This window comes from Etheostoma spectabile, chromosome 22 (genome assembly GCF_008692095.1).
Source record: "Etheostoma spectabile isolate EspeVRDwgs_2016 chromosome 22, UIUC_Espe_1.0, whole genome shotgun sequence".
In the NCBI taxonomy this organism is placed as follows: Eukaryota; Metazoa; Chordata; class Actinopteri; order Perciformes; family Percidae; genus Etheostoma; species Etheostoma spectabile.
The window spans coordinates 18,577,666-18,596,304 of NC_045754.1; the positions used below are offsets into that span (position 1 = coordinate 18,577,666).

At 41.7% G+C, this 18,639-nt stretch overlaps 1 protein-coding gene across 2 annotated transcripts in view; it reads left to right on the plus strand.

Annotated features, from left to right (window-relative positions):
• The first annotated feature begins 79 nt into the window (after nucleotides 1–79).
• LOC116672078 (guanine nucleotide exchange factor VAV3) overlaps nucleotides 80–18,639 on the plus strand; it is a 109,719-nt gene continuing 91,159 nt past the window's right edge. Inside the window, exon 1 of one of the 2 annotated variants that reach the window (XM_032503669.1) lies at nucleotides 80–513. In XM_032503669.1, coding sequence (XP_032359560.1) covers nucleotides 307–513 — 207 coding nt within the window. In that variant the 5' untranslated portion in view covers nucleotides 80–306. The remainder of the gene's footprint in view (nucleotides 514–18,639) is intronic. The other variant, XM_032503670.1, reaches the window with a different exon arrangement.

An 18,639-nucleotide genomic window follows, 5' to 3' on the forward strand; every position in this document is an offset into this window, starting at 1 on the left:
AGAGAGAGAGAGAGAGGGAGAGTGTGTGTGTGTTGTGTGTGTGTGTGTGTGTGTGTGTGTGTGTGTGTGTGTGTGTGTGTGTGGAGAGTGCAGGGTTTCCTCTCATCCATAGCCTCAGTACACCGGACTGTCATCCATCAGCTGCTCTCTGCCGTGGTCCAGTTCCGTTTCCATCTAGTTTTACAGTTGGCGGATGTAGCATGGACACGATTTAAGACGTAGATTAGCCTGCTAGCGATCAGTCGGCAGTTTCACTTGCTAAAAAGAACACATTCTCTTAAAGCTCGTCAGGCTAAAGTCAGAATAATGATGGAGTACTGGAGGCAGTGCTCGCTGTGGTTAATAAACTGCAAGGTGCTTCCAGCTAACCACCGGGTTACATGGGAATCTGCACAGGTATTTGATTTGGCTCAAACTCTCCGGGATGGGGTCCTCCTCTGCCACCTGCTCAACAACCTGAGACCCCAGTCCATCAACTTAAAGGAAATCAATCTCCGGCCCCAAATGTCACAGGTAAGAAACGACTGCGGAGCAAGACAAAATATCTGTTCCTCGCTCCGTCCTCAAACTACAACTAAGCCCCGTTGGAGCGAGCGCAACCAGACATCATGCGAACTATGCTAGTATTAAGTGTCCTCGCTTCTCAGCGAAAATAACATCCTGCTAGAACATGACTCAAGTCTACTATAAATCAAAAAAGCTCTATATCAAATTCGGCATAACATAATACAGAAATTAGCACTTGGTTATAAGAAAATCTCAACTTTTTAAAGATGTTTGCACCACTCGCGAACCGTTATTTAGGGGCGGAAAACGGCCAACAAATGATATAAATTGAAATTATGTTTTACTCCAGTCTATGATAGCATGTGGTATGTACGCCGAAGAATAAGGCTGAACCTTGCCACTGTGGGGAGCACTTAATGTTTTATTTATAACGTAAGTAGCTTTGACAGTGAGCAAGGAAACACTAAATGGCCAAAGAAGTAAGCGGAATTTGGTAGCCATCTATTGGGGACAACTTAGTGCTAAATACCCCATAGGTACTGTGGGGAAGAATGGCAAAAACCTGACTTGTTTTCGATTCTTCTACTTCAGTCTGTAGTTTAAGTTACTTATCGTAACTGTTAACCTACTCATGGACAATGTTGGACGATGAACCGTTATACATACACAGAACTCCTCAATCTGCCCTCTATAGGTGATGCAGATATGCACAGGGGATAAAGGTTAGGCGGTGATGAGGCTTTGTTGTGGGCTATCCTAATCAGAAAAGTGGATTTATCTCATAGAATTATCAACAAGTATACATAATCAGATATTTACCTTTTTAATGAGCATTCAAGCAAATTAAGTATTTGTTTGACATACCTGTCAATAGCTTATGACGGAAAACAGCAATTGCAATCTCCTTATTGGTTGTTTTGGATTGTTGGTTGGTTACTAATGTTGTACTACAAATAACTCAGTCTAATACTGCATGAATCCCAGATAGATAGATAGGTAGGAAGAGAGCTGGGGCCACGTGGCTCCTGTTTGTCTGAAACCATCTGCTTCAATAACAGGACAGCCGGAGCCACGACCAGATTAATATTCCTCTTCATAACAGTCAATCTGGGTTTCTGGCTCAGTGTCAACAAACAGTGAGGTAGACACTCACCTACTGAGCCTGCAGACCTGCTCTAGAAAAGATAGACACTGTAGCAGTAGCAGTAACACACACACACGCACTGCAGTATCTCTATGTAATGGATGCCCTAATGCTCTTGTCTGATGCAAAACTGATTAAAGCTATGAATATCAGTACTATGTATGTACTGCACAGTTGATGGGGAGAGAGGGATTAGGCTTATTTCCTGGAGGAAAAACAAACAAACTCAATGTCACAGCGGGATGGTTATTTGATATGCAGTAACTGTTCTTTCATAATCTAATTTGGTAGCCGCTGTTGAATTTGAGCACACAGGTCGAGTGGACAATTCAAGCCGAACTGAGGATTTTAATGTCATCAATGGCAATGTGAATCAACTGTCAAAGGATCTGATTACTCGGGGATTTCAGGGAAAACTAGATTGGGGAGAGAAGGAGGAGAAGCGTATCGGTCTAGTTGAATTTATGCTAGCACCAATACAATTACTGATTAAGGGTCATCAATAGGTCAGTGTTTGCCGTCAGTCATGACATTGTAACACACAACGGAGCTGCCATGCGTAGAGAGGTTGTGAACCACGCTTAGGCTTGTTGCCTGGCCTGGCCCAGACTGGGTTATTTTTAGGCAGAGTTTGTTTTATGCATGGCTGGATCTCACACAAGGCAGTGATGAAGCTACATTCAGGGGTAAATTAGCAGTAGTAGTAGTAGGCGTAAGCAAAGTCCTGTACATTTACAAAGCCCATGTGCAAATTCACGTGTGCGGGAACACTGTTCTTGGTGCCAATGCCTTGTCACTAAATGGTTTTTTAACTGCATTTCCCAGAGGTCATCTGCCAAATATAATGTATAGCGTGTAAAGTTTGAGGTTTTTAGGTGGTGCTAGTTTCTTTGCCTGCAATAACCACAGTAGTTGTAATTTTACAATGAAAACCAGCACTACAGTAGTTAGTCTTATGTTTATTGCAAAAAACAACAACAGATATTGTAATGTGCACCACTTCCCGCTCAACATTTTTACTGTGTCCTTTTATAAACTTTGCAAATCATTATTTTGAATAGTAATAATTTGTTGAGGGACTTTATGAGTTGATACGTGTGTCAGTAGATCATGACTCGTGGCTTCCCCTTTCACACCATGTGAAGCTGGATACCAACTCCCTCTATGTGAACAGTTCACCTAAACAAGGGTGTCACCCCCCACCCCTCCCACTCAAGAGCAGCCTTCTCTAAGTTAAATTTACATAACTGAGGGCGGAGTTGCTTCCCTTTTATTCTGCATAATTCATGAGGGTCGTGGCTGCTACTTTATCATTGGCCAATGATAACACATGGGACGCCACTGTGGACTCACCCATGGGACCCATGCGATGGAAAGACAAAGGCAGTGAAGGGACAGAGCTACAAAGAGTCTGCCTGGCCTCCATAGACTTTTCTCAGAGGACATAAAGGGCCCTGAAGGGCTCGTAATTAAGGCACAATGCATCAGAAGCTCGGGGGGGGGGGGGGTCCACATGTGTGATGTTGGCATCAGGGCGGGCTGCTTCTCATTTTGCAACATTAACCAGTTTTGTATGGGCTATATAGGGAGTCAGTTCTATTTGGAAGGGCAACAAAGAAAGAAGTAAAACTATGACATAGTTTGGATCAGTCTATTTACTGATTAAATGATCTGTGCTCTCGTGGTGAAAGATGAAGAATGATGCATGGTTTGCGTATGTTTACTCTGTCTATGACAAGGTTTGCTATAATATTTAAAATGAAGAGCTCAAAGATAAGGGCTTACGGTCAGTTTAAATTGAAAAAAATCACCCTCTTTGATCCTAGTTTTACAGGGCGGTAATGAACCAATTACACAGTCTAGACTCTGCACACCCACAGTGACTGCTGCATTTTGCTTTCCTACCAGAGAACACACCACATAATCAGTAGTTGTTTTCGTCAAACTCCGTGAAAACCAGCGGTTTAGCGGTAAGAGGAACCGTGTATTGCTTGTGATGGCGCAACCAATCGACCATGTGGTTAAACATGCAGCATGCAGTCTTTCCATCCTTCTGTTTCAAACATTTGGGTTAAAGTTCTGCTGAATCTCAGTTTTTACTAAAAAAGACTGCAAATAAATTCCAACCCCAGTGGTATATGTTGGTAGCAAGGGCATGGGCCTCTTGTTTGGGTGTCATGATGGTGCTAAAAACAAGCTAGCAGGCTAGCCATTAATACATTCAGTTCAAACACACAAACAACTAAGGTTGTGTCTGAAATCTTGCCCTGGCACCCAGAACTTGTTAAACCTACTGTTGCCTCGTTTTCCATGGCACAGGATTACAAACTGCGGATTCAGAGTGAGGACATTATTTTTGAACCCACCAGCAGCTGAACGCCAGCCGTGAGCCTCAACATGCACAGGAAATCAGGAAATGGAATAGAGGAAGGAAGTGAAACTAAACATGCCCTCGATCAAGCTCAGGCCAGAACACTGAGCTGTCAGACACAGTGAAGAGAAGCCGCAGCTTTCTTCTCACACAACGAAAAAAAAAGAAAAAAAACTACACTTTTCTTTTCATAGAGCCGGCATCAAAGACTTCACTTCATTTTTGGAAAGTGAGAGAAAGATGGTGTATGACTAAGAGCCAGGTCTAATTTTAACGAGCTTCAAGCAGCACGACTGTTTCACAGAGCAACAAAGTGCATCAGTGAAAGGAAAAACAAGACAGAAACCAACATAGAAGACTTAACATGAAGTCTTCATTCCTACATTTATGAAAGAATTATCCATTTTTTTTCTAGTGTTATACAAAATACAAGCATGTCAGACAAGCAGGCGAAGCTTAGGCCATATACATATACAGTGGGGTTCGAAAGTTTGGGCACCCCAGGTAAAAATTTGTATTCATGTGCATGAAGAAGCCAAGAAAAGATGGAAAAATCTACAAAAAAGCACCAATTGACAGATTAGACATTTGTATAATATGTCACAAAAAGTTAGATTTTATTTCCATCATTTACACTTGTAAAATAACAGAAAACAAAAAAAATGGCGTCTGCAAAAGTTTGGGCGCCCTGCAAAGTTTCTAGCATGCATCGCCCCCTTTGGAAAGCTGAGACCTGACAGTGTCATGGATTGTTCTCAATCATCGTCCGGAAAGACCAGGTGATGTCAATTTTAAGGTTTTAAAAGCCCAGACTCACCTGACCTTGCCCCAACAATCAGCACCATGGCTTCTTCTAAGCAGTTGTCTAGAAAACTGAAACTGAAAATAGTTGACGCTCACAAAGCAGGAGAAGGCTGTAAGAAGATAGCAAAGGGTTTTCAGATGCCAATATCCTCTGTTTGGAATGTAATTAAGAAATGGCTGTCATCAGGAACAGTGGAAGTGAAAGAAAGATCTGGAAGACCAAGACAAATATCTGACAGAACAGCTCGCAGGATTGTGAGAAAAGTAAGTCCAAACCCACGTTTGACTGCACAATCCATCCAGAAAGACCTGGCAGACACTGGAGTTGTGCTACACCATTCCACTATAAAGAGATACTTGTACAGATATGGTCTTCATGGAAGAGTCATCCGAAGAAAACCTCTTCTACGTCCTCACCACAAAAATCAGCGTTTGAAATTTGCAAATGAACATATGGACAAGCCTGATGCATTGTGGAAGTTCTGTGGACCAATGAGGTTAAAGTAGAACTTTTTGGCCACAATGAGCAAAGGTACGTTTGCAGAAGAAAAGGCACAGAATTTAATAAAAAGAACCTCTGTCCAACTGTTAAGCATGGGGGTGAATCAATCATGCTTTATGTTGTACTGCAGCCGGTGGCACAGGGAACGTTTCACGAGTAGAAGGAAAAAAGGATTCAATAAAATTTCAGCAAATTTTGGACGCTAACTTGATGCCATCTGTGAAGAAGCTGAAGTTAAAGAGAGGATGGCTTCTACAAAAGGATAATTATCCTAAACACACCTATAAATCCACGGTGGATTACATCAAGAGGCATAAACTGAAGGTTTTGCCATGGCCTTCACAATCTCCTGACCTCAACATAACTGAAAATCTATGGATAGACCTTAAAAGAGCAGTATGTGACAGACAGCCCAGAAATCTCAAAGAACTGGAAGACTTTTGGAAGGAAGAATGGGCGAAGATACCTCAAACAAGAATTGAAAGAGTCTTGGCTGACTACAAGAAGCATTTATCTGTGATACTTGCCAAAGGGGGGGCAGTACAAGGTATTAACTCTGCAGGGTGCCCAAACTTTTGCAGACGCCATTTTTTTGTTTTCTGTTATTTTGAAAGTTTAAATGATGGAAGTAAAATCTAACTTTTTGTGACATATTATACAAATGTCTAATCTGTCATTTGATGCCTTTTGGAGATTTTTCCATCTTTTCTTTGCTTCTTTATGCACATTAATACAAATTTTCACCTGGGGTGCCCAAACTTTGAAACCCCAGTGTACATAGAACCACTGCTGATACATGTGATAGATTTATTATCACTTGAGCATCTTTTAAAAACACATATGAAAAACTGTCATTGTGTGAAAAGACCACCGCTCAAAAATACCACAACGGCTTTTTATGATGTAATTTTGACAGTTATGTAGCAATCAAACTAATCGGATTTGAACAATTTCCCAGACCTATTGCACATAACATGTACATAGAGTACACTATTATACATGATACATGTGTATATTTTGTTCAAGCCAAGACCATTCACAGATTGTGTGATGTCAAACAATGTAGAGAAAAGCCAGCTTTCACGCACAAAAAATCTCTACAGCAGACTTCAAAGGCGTCGAGGCGCGCTCTGCACTCGCAAAAGACAAACGTTTGAGAGAGATAGAGAGCGTGGGAGAATGAGGAAGACACAGAGAGAGAGAGAGAGAGAGAGAGAACGTCTTGATTTTCCTTTGTTTGGTGCAGAATAATACGGCCTCAAACATACCATGTTAAAGTGTAGAATGTAATGTTCCAGAGTTAGGCTTCAGATTAGGTATTAAAGTGTAATTAGAGTAATTAGAGTCATGGCATCTGACATTGAAGGGACTCTGTTGAAATGATTTCAAGTTGAAACCGGTTGTCGATGCCCAATCCTGTTTATTACAGTTATGATTCCAATGGAATAGTTTGGGATCTGATCATCAGTTTTCAAATTCAACATCGTACTTCCAGGCCGCTTGTTGTGCTGTAGCAAGATCTGAAATATTCCTTTTTGTGGTGGTGGCAAAACCTTAATGTGCAACATCTAAAGACTTTCTGCATGCAGTCCGACTTTTGTAAGTGGATGTGACATTATTAAGATTAGAAGAACTTTCAGAGACAGCTGTTCTCCATCTCAGATTTATAAATTTATCATTTCATTAAATTGTTGTCCGTCTTCTTCTTCTGGGTTGTTTCTATGGAAACAAGAAGGCATAGGAAGAATTACGGGTCCAATTTCAGTGACCGTACTTCATGCTTAACATTCTCATCCATATTGGATGCATACTCATTCCTTCAACCAATCACATTCAGTAGAATTTGCATAGTGATATTACACAGTACTACAAATTGCATGCTATTAGTATGCAGTGTGCGAGCATTCGGACACAGCCTGTGAGTCCCATGATGACTAACCCTGAGTTACTGTGGCTTGGCTGCCCTCGTTGATTCAGTTTGAAGAAAGGATTGCACCTGTCAGTGTGTAAACACCACATTACTGCAGCCATGCATGCCACGTCGGGGCAAAGCCCCACAGCCTCCCATTTACAATCCCAGTGCAGCGGGACGCAGTCGCACTGGTTTCTTCCGCAGTGTCATCGCGATGACACACATTTCCATGTGCTGCTTCATGTACGGCGACGTAGACGCGGATATATTTAAAGACGAGATTATGTTGCACCTCGCTTGTGCACGTACACGTGCACTGAGCGAACTGACCTTTTTATTCCGTCTCCAAGGTAACAAGCTTGCACTACAGACGAACGGTGAAGGCTACGGTCCATAGTGCACATGACAGTATAGATAATGTATATGCTGATTTTATTAGGAGATATTAAGTGGTGGAGAATGCACCTGCGATCAATGTTTATTATGTTACTCAATTCGGCCGTGGATGGTTCAGTTAATCACTGTTGAGTGCTCTGAAAGCTCAGAGAAAGTCAATACTGTCTTTACTGGCACACAATCATCATCATAAATGACATTTTGAGTGTTGTGAGGGGGGCTTACACACATTAGAGGAGACCTTTTGGCACACATGATCATTGAGAAAGTTTAAGTAGGAACATTAACAAATGAAAATTGCAGTTTTTCCCTTCTTTTGTTTAGCTTGGTGGAAATGTCAAGATGCTATCTGAAACACAGTGAGCAGTCAGGAGGAATTGTAGATTTAGATCCAGATGATACCAGCCCTACAACCGTTGTCATGGCCAGCAGCAGTGTGTGTGCGCAACCTTTTACTGTCAGGTTCACTGTCGTGGAAACACGGAGCCAGGCGGGGTGGAGAGTACTCAAGCTCTACAGAAAGCTAATTTAAAACCTACCAAAACCCATATGTACTGCCTGTATATATACACACAAATGGACCTGTCTAAACCTGTTGTGCGCATAACATACGTGCCAATGTGTGGACCCAGTACGGGTATGGATAACCTTGTCCCTTTTTCACAGGGACAGGTACTGTATGTATAAGACGTCCCACTATGAGCGATTCAGGGTGGATGTGACGGATGACGGTTGTCTATTGGAAATAGGAATGTCTTTCTTTGTGTAATGGAGACAAAGAGGGGAAGAGTGAGAATCCCTGCAGTAGAAATAGTAGTGGCGCCATATAATACATGCAGGAAAAGGGATAGGGCTATGTGCAAGACCATCTATTGTTGTTACTACCAATACAGTCTTTACAATTTGATGCTACACACAGTGTCCTTGGATGCTTTGACTGGATGTCAGAAATAAAAAGATGTGTAAATATTGGATACAAGCCCCAAGGAAGGGCACCAGGCATAGAGGCCTAACGGTGGATTTGTAACTCCTGGTCCTTCACACGATGCCTTCTGGCCCAAAAGACTTCTTCCCAATTACTTACATGGCGAAAGAAATGCTTGTTAATCAATGGATACTTTTTTTAAGCGTCACAACCTCGGCCAAATTAGAATATTTTTTAATTTGATCCACTAACATTTGGAAAAGTCTACAAGAGTCGCACGATTTAATCATTTAATCCCCATTCAAGTTAGTGGAGCCTTGAACCGGAAGCAGCCGGCTCGGCCGGCGGAGGTCTCTATCGCGCCCGCTTTATGGGTCGCGTAGTGCCAAAGCAGTGCTGATTATCTGGTTCATCTTTGGCCCCATGGTTTCATGCCCCACTGAGCAACTCTTATAGGAGCGAACCGGGCTCGCCTCAAAACACTGTATCCAGGTTTTATTACACATCCATGATTGAATTCTTCTTGGCAAGAAAAGGACACATCTGCAGTTTATCAGCTTGAATGTTTGAGCTTAAATCCAAAAATATTAGCACTGATACCGTAAAAGCCATAGCTCTCAAACCCCACACCTGAATGGACACACACACACACACATACACTGGCACAGCAGAGCATTATTCACACTTTTTTAACACAATCTTCCAAGAGGTATAAATCAGGGGGAGAAGTACAAGGAGGAAAAGGAGGAGGGGGGATGCTGTCTGCTCACCCTTCACACTGCAGTGTTTGTGCATTCAGTGTGTAGGCTACATTTTATTTAGTGCCTTGGACAGTTTATATGACATCCAACCCTCCAATTTCCACCACCCTTTCTCTTTGTTAACCTTCTTTTGAGCCAATCACACACAGTCGAGCTTAAACTACTTGATCTGGGTTTCTATAGCCTGGAGGGTTGATATCTCACACAGTAACACTAATGCTATTCCCTTATCTAGTGGGGGGATGGAGTGAACTGTGTATATTTGGGGGTCATTGGGGTTAAATCCAGGATTTAATGGAAAATGACTTCTGGGACACTCATTGGTGCTGTGGGGGAGGTACAGAGGTGGAAGGGTGGAGGGGGTCGGGGTTTTCCCTTTTTGCCTTATTGTCATTCATTAAGAAAGAACTCTATGCCTTTGTCGATCATCTTCAGAGTGGAAAGGCCGGTCCTGTAGCGTGGACGGGGAAATCAAAGCTTTTCCAAAACCTACATGGTCGGTTCATCGGGAGGCCAGCTTTCTGTCGTCTTCAATTCTTTCTGTGATTGTTCATTTTAAATGCCAGTACAGCTGATGCATGCTCTTTGGGTGACCTTTATGTTTGTCAGACGGCTTTGTGAACATAAAGAAGTTACATGATTGACAGCTCAACTCAGCAGCGCAGTTCTGATTAAAATATGCTATTGATTTGGGGTGTGCAAAAAATAAAAATCGATTTGTATTTAAATCGTAATTCAAGCTCTACCGATTCAAAATCAATTAATATTAAAATTATTTTTTTTTTTTAAATTGTATGGCTACTGCAATCACATGATAGATAGATAGCTAGATATATACTTTATTCATCCCCAAGGGGAAATTCAAGGTCCCAGTAGCTTACAGATATCACACACAACATGCACATACATCATCAGAATGTTAAAATAACAAATAAATCCACATGAAATATATAGAAAAACATACATACACATACATGGAAAAGTAACTACATTTACATACTGTGATATTGAATCGAATCGTGAGCCTAAAAATGGGAATCGAATCGAGACATTTTCTGAACTGACACTCCCAGTATTGATAGTGAGACTGTGGACCCTATCTATCACTGGGTGCCCACACACGTATCATTCCTGTTTAGCACCCGACGCACAGCAGACCTTTCCCTCCACAGACTCCCGTCGGTAAATTAGGGAGTGAAGTAGCGCTCCCGGGGGCGGCTCAGTGAACAGAGGAGGCGTCTTCCGGTACAAACGTTCCCTGGTACTGTTTTGCAGTTTCAGAAAATAATTCCGCCACAGTCCAGGACAAACCTGGTCTTAAGTCAGTGGCGTGTTATTCAGAAGCTATCTTAAGGGCGCATGCCTGGCCGTAATGTAGAGTGTGCATAGGGCGCTTACACTTTGCTTCTCTCATCTCACCGACCCAGCAGTTCCCATTTTTGCAAACAAAACATAAACACAAAAATATGACCTTGTTTTACACATTTTCCATGAATCGTGGATGTGTTGATGACATAAATGAGGAACTATTAGAGAACGTAAGGCGATGTGATGTTGAACTGCATGAGCCGATGTAACTGAACCCAAATGCCCCAGCAGCGGCACAGGAGAGCAGAGACAGAAGAGCTGCATCGTCTATAGGGGGGTAATCTCGGTCTAATGTTAGGCTACGATGAAAAAATATCACCATGCATTCATAACCTCGGGATTCAGACAGTGAGCCCCAAAACATCGGAAAGTAGGTTTTTGTGACATTTCTTAATTTACATTTTGTCAAAAAAAAAAAATCAATAGCAAACGACAGTCTCCTCATCTGTGAACTCCTCCTCGCTTGTGCCCATGGATGTATTAAGAATGTGCGCCTAGCAAATCCACCATCATAATAGCAGTCCGCCATGGAACAAGGACGCCTGCTTTTAAAGGGAATGTGAAATAACTCGCTGATTGGTTTATTGCACATTACGCCCAAACCACACCTATGAGTAATGTAGCTACTTGAGACCAAACCCAAAGTAAATTTACGTCGAGATCGGCCCACAAAGCTACTCGCGTTTGGCGTTGGATTCTTGCGTTTCAGATCGTTATAATAGGGCTCTGTATGATTGGTTATATTTTAACACAGTATCAATTATACTGACGATGGTTGTGATGCAGTTTACTTTACAGAAAGCAAAAGTGAGAAAGGGGTTTAGTGCTTACCTATTGCTGTTGTGTTACAGTGTTTGCAGTTATCTTTTTAAAACTGTGCTGAAAACAGTGAAAATGATGTGGTTTTCTTGAAAATGTTGATGGTACTGGTCTTTATAAAAAGATATAGCTATGCGGCAACACTGAAAATGACATGGCCTCAGTTTCTTGCATGTATGTATGGGATTTAAAGGAATAGTTCTGGCGCATTATGTCCTGAAAACAACCGCCAAATTGAAACAGAAAATCTGTGGGCTGTAAAACCACACTCCATAGAGCTGAGGGGAACTGCACCAACCAGTCACAACTTTTCACATCAGACATAGTCATGTGATCCATTTACAGTCCAATTTTAATAACATTTTATTTATAGTTTTAAATCATAACAGTAGTTATTTCAAGACACTGTACAGATAGAGTAGGTCTGGACCACACTCCATAATTTACAAAGACCCAACAATTCCAGTAATTCCCACAAGAGCAAGCATTTAGTGTGACAGTGGTGAGAAAAAACTGGAAACCTCGAGTGGTGAGGAAAACGTCCTTTTAGGGAGAAACCTTGGACAGACCCAGGCTCTTGGTAGGCGATAAACATTTTTATTAGAGGAGCTTTAGCATTTAGCCTTCACAAAGTTACTGTTCTCATTTTCTTTCTCACTTTTGGACAACGCTTGTCGCCCACAATTCCATAACATACTGAATGGAAGGATTAGCAAGAGTAGCACATGGAGCTATCTTTTGGAAACACAGATGACTGTCGGGCCGATCCACTCCTCACCTAAAAAAAAAAAAAAAGGGAGGGGACCTATGAGCCAAACTCCTGACAAAACACAACAGTCACTAACAGGAAATGGGAGAAGATAAAGAGGTGATAATGTGGCTGTCACTGACTAGAAGGGGATATTCAGAGTCACGAAACGGACTGGAAAAAGTGAGTGGAAAGACCATCTGCATGCTACGTCAGTGTTTTTCAGTCGTGTGGCGTTGTAAACCAAGACAGGTTTTCATTCTAACTAGCCCATTTCACTCATGCTCATGCACACATGCCGTATTTAGAAACTTTGCCTTTAAACCAACCGTCGGGATTCCCGTACGGTCGCAATGTCACAACTATAGATTAGATTAGATTAGATTCAACTTTATTGTCATGACACAGGTACAAGGCAACGAAATGCAGTTTGGGTCTAACCAGAAGTGCAATAGCAGTAAGTGCAGGATATACCACGGTTCCATAAGTGCAGGACATGGATAAGTAGTGAATAAATATAGAAATGAATACTATTATAAACAGATTTTTTACGGATCGATTTGTCCTATGAACATAATATATAGATAACTAGTATTGTAAACAAGATTTACAGCTGGATATGTACTGAATATAATATACAGACGGCTATGACTATAAACAGCATTTTTACAGATCGATATATGTAATAAGTTAGGCTAAAATGAGCAGTATAACAATGATTTAAGGTAGTACAATTAAAGTTTGGGCATAAGGTATCCGAATTAAAGTGCAGTGGAGAGTAATTGCATATTACAGTTAAAGTACAGTATTGCAGATGTATCTGTAAACAATTGGTACTGTAATTATACTATATATAGGGAGAAATCTAGAGTACCGTTGACCGCCATTCCCCGACTGCAATGACGGTGTAGAGACTTGCAGAGAGCGCAGATGTGGTAGAGCCTGAAACGCCGACCAATCAGAGCAGAATGGGCTTTTTTTCAGGACCGGGGCTTATAGAAGCAGGTGCTAATATGGAGCTTTGCAGACAGAGGGTGAACACTAGGGGTGGGAATCTCTGGGCACCTCACGGTTTGATTCCGATTCAGAGGCCATCCATTCGATGCTAAACCGAGTATCGATGCATTTCCATGCAACAATGTACATTTTCATTCGTCATTTTAAAAGAAACATGACCTGTACAGTTTTTGTCACACACATTTTTTTGGGTCTACTGGGGTTTTTATTGTGTAGTCATCCCATGCTTGTGCCTTAAACATGCTTGTGAAAGTCACCTTCTCTCACAGTAGTCTTCCATGTCAGAGGCTCAGTCATGTTTAAAGGTGGAGAATTGGCTTCTTAGAACATGAAACATGAGGTGGTCAGATGTAATGTGATAAAGTAGATGACCAGCCTTTTTGTGTTTTGCCTAATTATTTGATGTATGTCTTATTAGACCATGTGTATATACACAAAACTTATTTTGTTTTCCTTTTGGTCTTTTTTTCTTGCCTAAACTCTAAGTTGTTGTCCATTATCCCATCCTCTTTCAGTCACTCTGTTTCCTGATTTGTACATGCCTGCACACAGTAACTTTGAAATAATCGATTATTAACTTATCAGAATGGAGCATCGGATCGTTGTGGAGAGAATCGCGATGCATCTAAGAATCAATTTTTTGCCCCACCCCTAGTGAATACAGGTATATTGTGACAGTATGAGGAAAAACAATGTAACCCAAAATACAAGTACAGTATGAACCTGAAGAGTATAGTAACTATGAAATCAGTTACGGCAGTTTATTGCTGGAATGAAAAGCTGCTGACCGCTGTGATGTTCACAGTATTCCATTAAGATAAGTAAGGCTGTCTGCTGGGATGACCCCAACCTCAGTCCGAGAGAGAGCCGCAGCGCTTTCGTCGGAGCCAGCAGAACTTCGCCTACGTTCCACCTCCCATTTCCTGGTTACACAGCTGACAAAAGCTCCAACATGACATGGATGTGACCTGATGGCTTGGATTGGGATACGTCACCCTCTGGTTATGACTTACAGAGTCTTGACAAAAGAGCTCCACAGACCTGTGCACATTATGTCATTCGCACCGGACACGGTATCTCAGAGTAATCCAGCAGGGGTTTGAAACTGACAGACATATGTTATGAGCGTTTTTTTTTCCCTTTACATTGCCTAAGCGTGTTTTCCTCTTAATAATTTTCCTCTTTCATTTCCCACCCTGCTGTCAGTAAACATGTAAGAGAGTCAAACAGATAGAGAGTTATTAATTACCAAACTAGATTTTATGCACAGGCTTTGATTCCTTATCCTTTTGATTTCCATTAATTGATGCTTAACAAGGTTTAAGCAGTAAGATGGCCAAACTCTGACTGTGTACATCTATGAGAGAACAAGAGCAGGATTTCATTATCTCCACAATATGCACGGGGGCCATAAAAGGCTCTGGCTCGTTGCTATGGAGCTTCGACTTGTACCAAGGAATATATAAGCAGAAACTGGATACTTATTGTGGATACATAGCACGACCTGGTTCATATCAAGAGCACAGCAGCATGGCTTGTCTTCCAGGAATATTTTTTTTGCCTTATATTCCAGATGGCTGGTCCTCTAGATGAAATGCACTAGTGGGTCGTGTGTAAGCTATGCATTTTTAGCCTAACTGAGTCAACGTGTGTTCGCAGCTTCTTGCTGATATGTTGCAGCATAATCTATCCTTAATACCTTTTTCTACACAGGTTTCATTGAAATGCAGAAATAGGTAGACACACATATGTTGGTTGTATTTGCCTCGGCTTTGGTTGAGTTTGACTCGGTACATTTGTAAATGCAAGAGTTATAATAAGAACCCAGCCAATGCTGGGATTGATATTTGAAATAAAAAAAGATGTATAGAATATATTGGCTGATAATCATTTTTTAACCACCTAAATTCATCGTTTTAAGAATCATGATCATATACTGTATGTACTGAGGGGGACATGTTAGTGTGAGTGGACAAACGGGGACAATGGGGACACTGTCGCTTAATTACTTAAAACATATCTTTGGGATTTCTGAACTGCCATTTCTTGTAAACTGTATCTGTGATAAGTTAATATTAGCCATTGGTCGATATTAGCTCAGAATATAATTGCAATAATTTGAGAAGTTTTGTGCTAGGCTAACTGACTGCTGGCTGTGACGTCATATTTACCACACAGAAATAACATTGGTATTTCACGAAATGCCAGATAATACTTTAAAAGCTATAATATAGTGAGCAAAATACAAACAAGCACTTTTGTCTTACTTTTAGTTTACTATAATGACATTGGCTTATTCATGTACATAGGCTACACCACATGCATGCAGACACACACACACACACACACACACACACACACACACACACACACACACACACACACACACACACACACACACACACACACACACACACACACACACACACACACACACACACACACACACACACACACACTTCCTGAGCCCCAGAGAGTCACCAATGCAGAAGAAAAGCTGCCAGCGGAACAGTTACCAGTTGCCTCTTGATGCTACACCCTTGTTAATACAACTCCCCCTCTACTGTCTTCAGCTCAGTGTAGCAGAGACACTGTCTTTCACATGCGCTATGTAAAGCTGCTTCCCTCAGATAATTTGCTGAGGTCTTTTGGGACTCTCCAGAGACTCCAGGCAGACAAGATGTGCTTGTCTGATAAAAGAAAGTGATGTGTACAAGTGTAAACATTCTATGTTATTCACTCACTGCTCGCTCGCTGCTTCACGCTGCCTCTTATCTGGAGCTTACTGGCCGGGGGCTTTGCACTCTATTGCGAAGCCATCTGTAAAGCCTTAATTCAATCGAAGTGGAGAGGAATTTTATATTTGATGCATTGACATGCACCGTACAGCCAAATAGGATTTTGCTTTGTCCCGATGGCGGAGCTGTATAATGAACAACAGAATAAGTCTGGCTTTTTCTTCTCCCGACCTATTTATTTAAAATGACACTGACTGAATTATTGAAGGTTGTTAAGTTAAGGCTGTCAAACATGATTACAGTCAGGCATTTGTGTATGGACTCCTCATATTAAACAGTTTGGTACAGGGTTGTGCTCTTTTTAAGAAACAGGAAAGGGCTAATGAAATCCTCTTACTGTTAACCTGTTACCCAAGAAGAAGAACAAGAAGAAAAAGGAGATGACGCATTGTAATATGGAAACCTTTCTCTGGAGAATTTGAAATGAGGTTAGATAGAGAGGGCTATAGATGCAGTATATACGGAATTTTAAGTTAAAATGACATATTTTGCAACAGAATGAATGATGCCTTTCGAACGGCTGCATTCCAACTAAAACTGCCGCTCCCCTTAAATAATTTAGCTCTTTTTTGTTTAAATAATAAAGCTGCATTTAACTGGAACTTTTATGCTCCAAGACTCTTTTTTTCTTGCATGGTTTGAGTCCGCCTCTGTATGCAAAGCAATTCGGTGTTTTCAGTTGTCTCTGTCCATGCCAGATGCCGGCCCAGTCTTAATGCCTGACTGCTCAAATGCAAAACGCCACTGTGTGCTTTCGTGTTGGCTGTGATATGCTGTTGTCTTTGTACCCCGCATGTCAGCATTGGCACTGATGTTACTCTGCACCACTTCCATCATGCAAGCTCTGAACATTGAAGGGGAATTTCGATATTTTTCAACCTGGACCCTACTTCTCCATGCATGTGTGTCCCATGCAATAGTGACTAATGTAAAGAAATTGGTTCAGTATTGAGGGCAGTGTTTCCTTTAGGATTTGTTTTTAGCAGTGGGGGCAGGCCTGTCCAAACAACGCCCCCCCCCCAGCCCCGTGGCCAAATGTTTTACGTATGAAACAGAACTGACATTTCACTGCAACACAAACAAATATATTTGTTCATCTCTATTTACAATGAGGCTTATTTTCAGTTGTGATTGAATTTTTTTACAAAATTAGGTTTACAGGAAATTCTCCATAGGGAAACCAAATGACTACCTCTGCTGTATGGACTATATCCAATTTATATTGTATTACACTGACTCACTTACAGTTTTAATGTTTCCAGATGTTTGATATCAGGACGATGAGCTGACAATTTGAACGGACCCAACGCGGTGACATTTTTGGTGGAGCTGTTCATAAAATAGTGGAGAAACTACATCAACACAACAGTATGTGGAGTTAAACTGGACGGGTTAACTTGCTATGTGAGCGGCAGCCTACAGGGGTTGCATTATGTAGGCGGGATCATTTAAAAGGCAACCGCCACTACATTGTGCGCCTGGCCTATTTCTGATACCGGGGTGGAAGAAATTTTGCCAAGGCGGGCCGCCACTCCAAAAAATAGAACACACACTGCAGTGAGAAGCTACAACTGGCAGCAGCAAACCATGCTGAAATGGAACCCTACCGGGCAAATACGCACCGTCAATGTCTGTCCACTAAATGTGCCTATGCCAGTGACAGGCTCAAACTGTTATAGGTGTCGGACTACATTATGGGAAAATAGAAGTTGCCGTTATCCTGCCTTGAATTCCTTAACTGATGCCAAGTCAACACAGTAACTTTAGCTAATAGCATTAGCTTACCTCTAGCTGCAGATCTCCACTCTTAGAAAAGCATTTCTCTTTAGTAAAACGGTGCTTTGTGGGGAGGAGGTAAGACCCAGGACTAGGTGGAGGGATTATATCTCCAACCTGGCCTGGGAACGCCTCGGGATCCCCCAGTCGGACCTTGTTAATGTGGCTTTGGGAAGGGAAGTTTGGGGTCCCCTGCTGGAGCTGCTGCCCCTGCGACCCGATACCGGATAAGCGGATGAAGATGGACGGATGGAAAACGGTGCTTTATTATGATTTGTATTTTTTTTTTTTTTTGCTGGCAGTAGTCATCCCCAGTCAAAATAGTTACGAAGTTCTACTTCTGGGAATTTCTACTAGGAAATTCGGCCTTTTCACCGTCTTTTTCACAGGGTGGGGACAACAATCACAAAGGCGGGAAACACAAGGTAGTGAAACTAGAGACAAGACAGCACAGAAAACCAGACTATCAAAATAAAACAGGAAACAGAACATACAGACACTCACAAGGGAACACAAGACAGAAACTACAACACGAGACCAGGGAGGAAACACGGAGAATAACAGAAAGCAACAAATGCAGAAAAAGAAGCAAAGCTGAAACCATACCAAGGCTCATTGTATGGGCCAGAGTGTAAGGATCCATTAGTAGCTGTATGCAACTTCCGCCTGTCACATCCAAATAACGTCAATGAAAGCACGATTCAGAAGTGCGCAACTGAAAATCTTTAAAATATCAAAGCTACGCTTTCTGTACTCCATAACAACAACATCCCTTGAACGCCTCTCTCCCC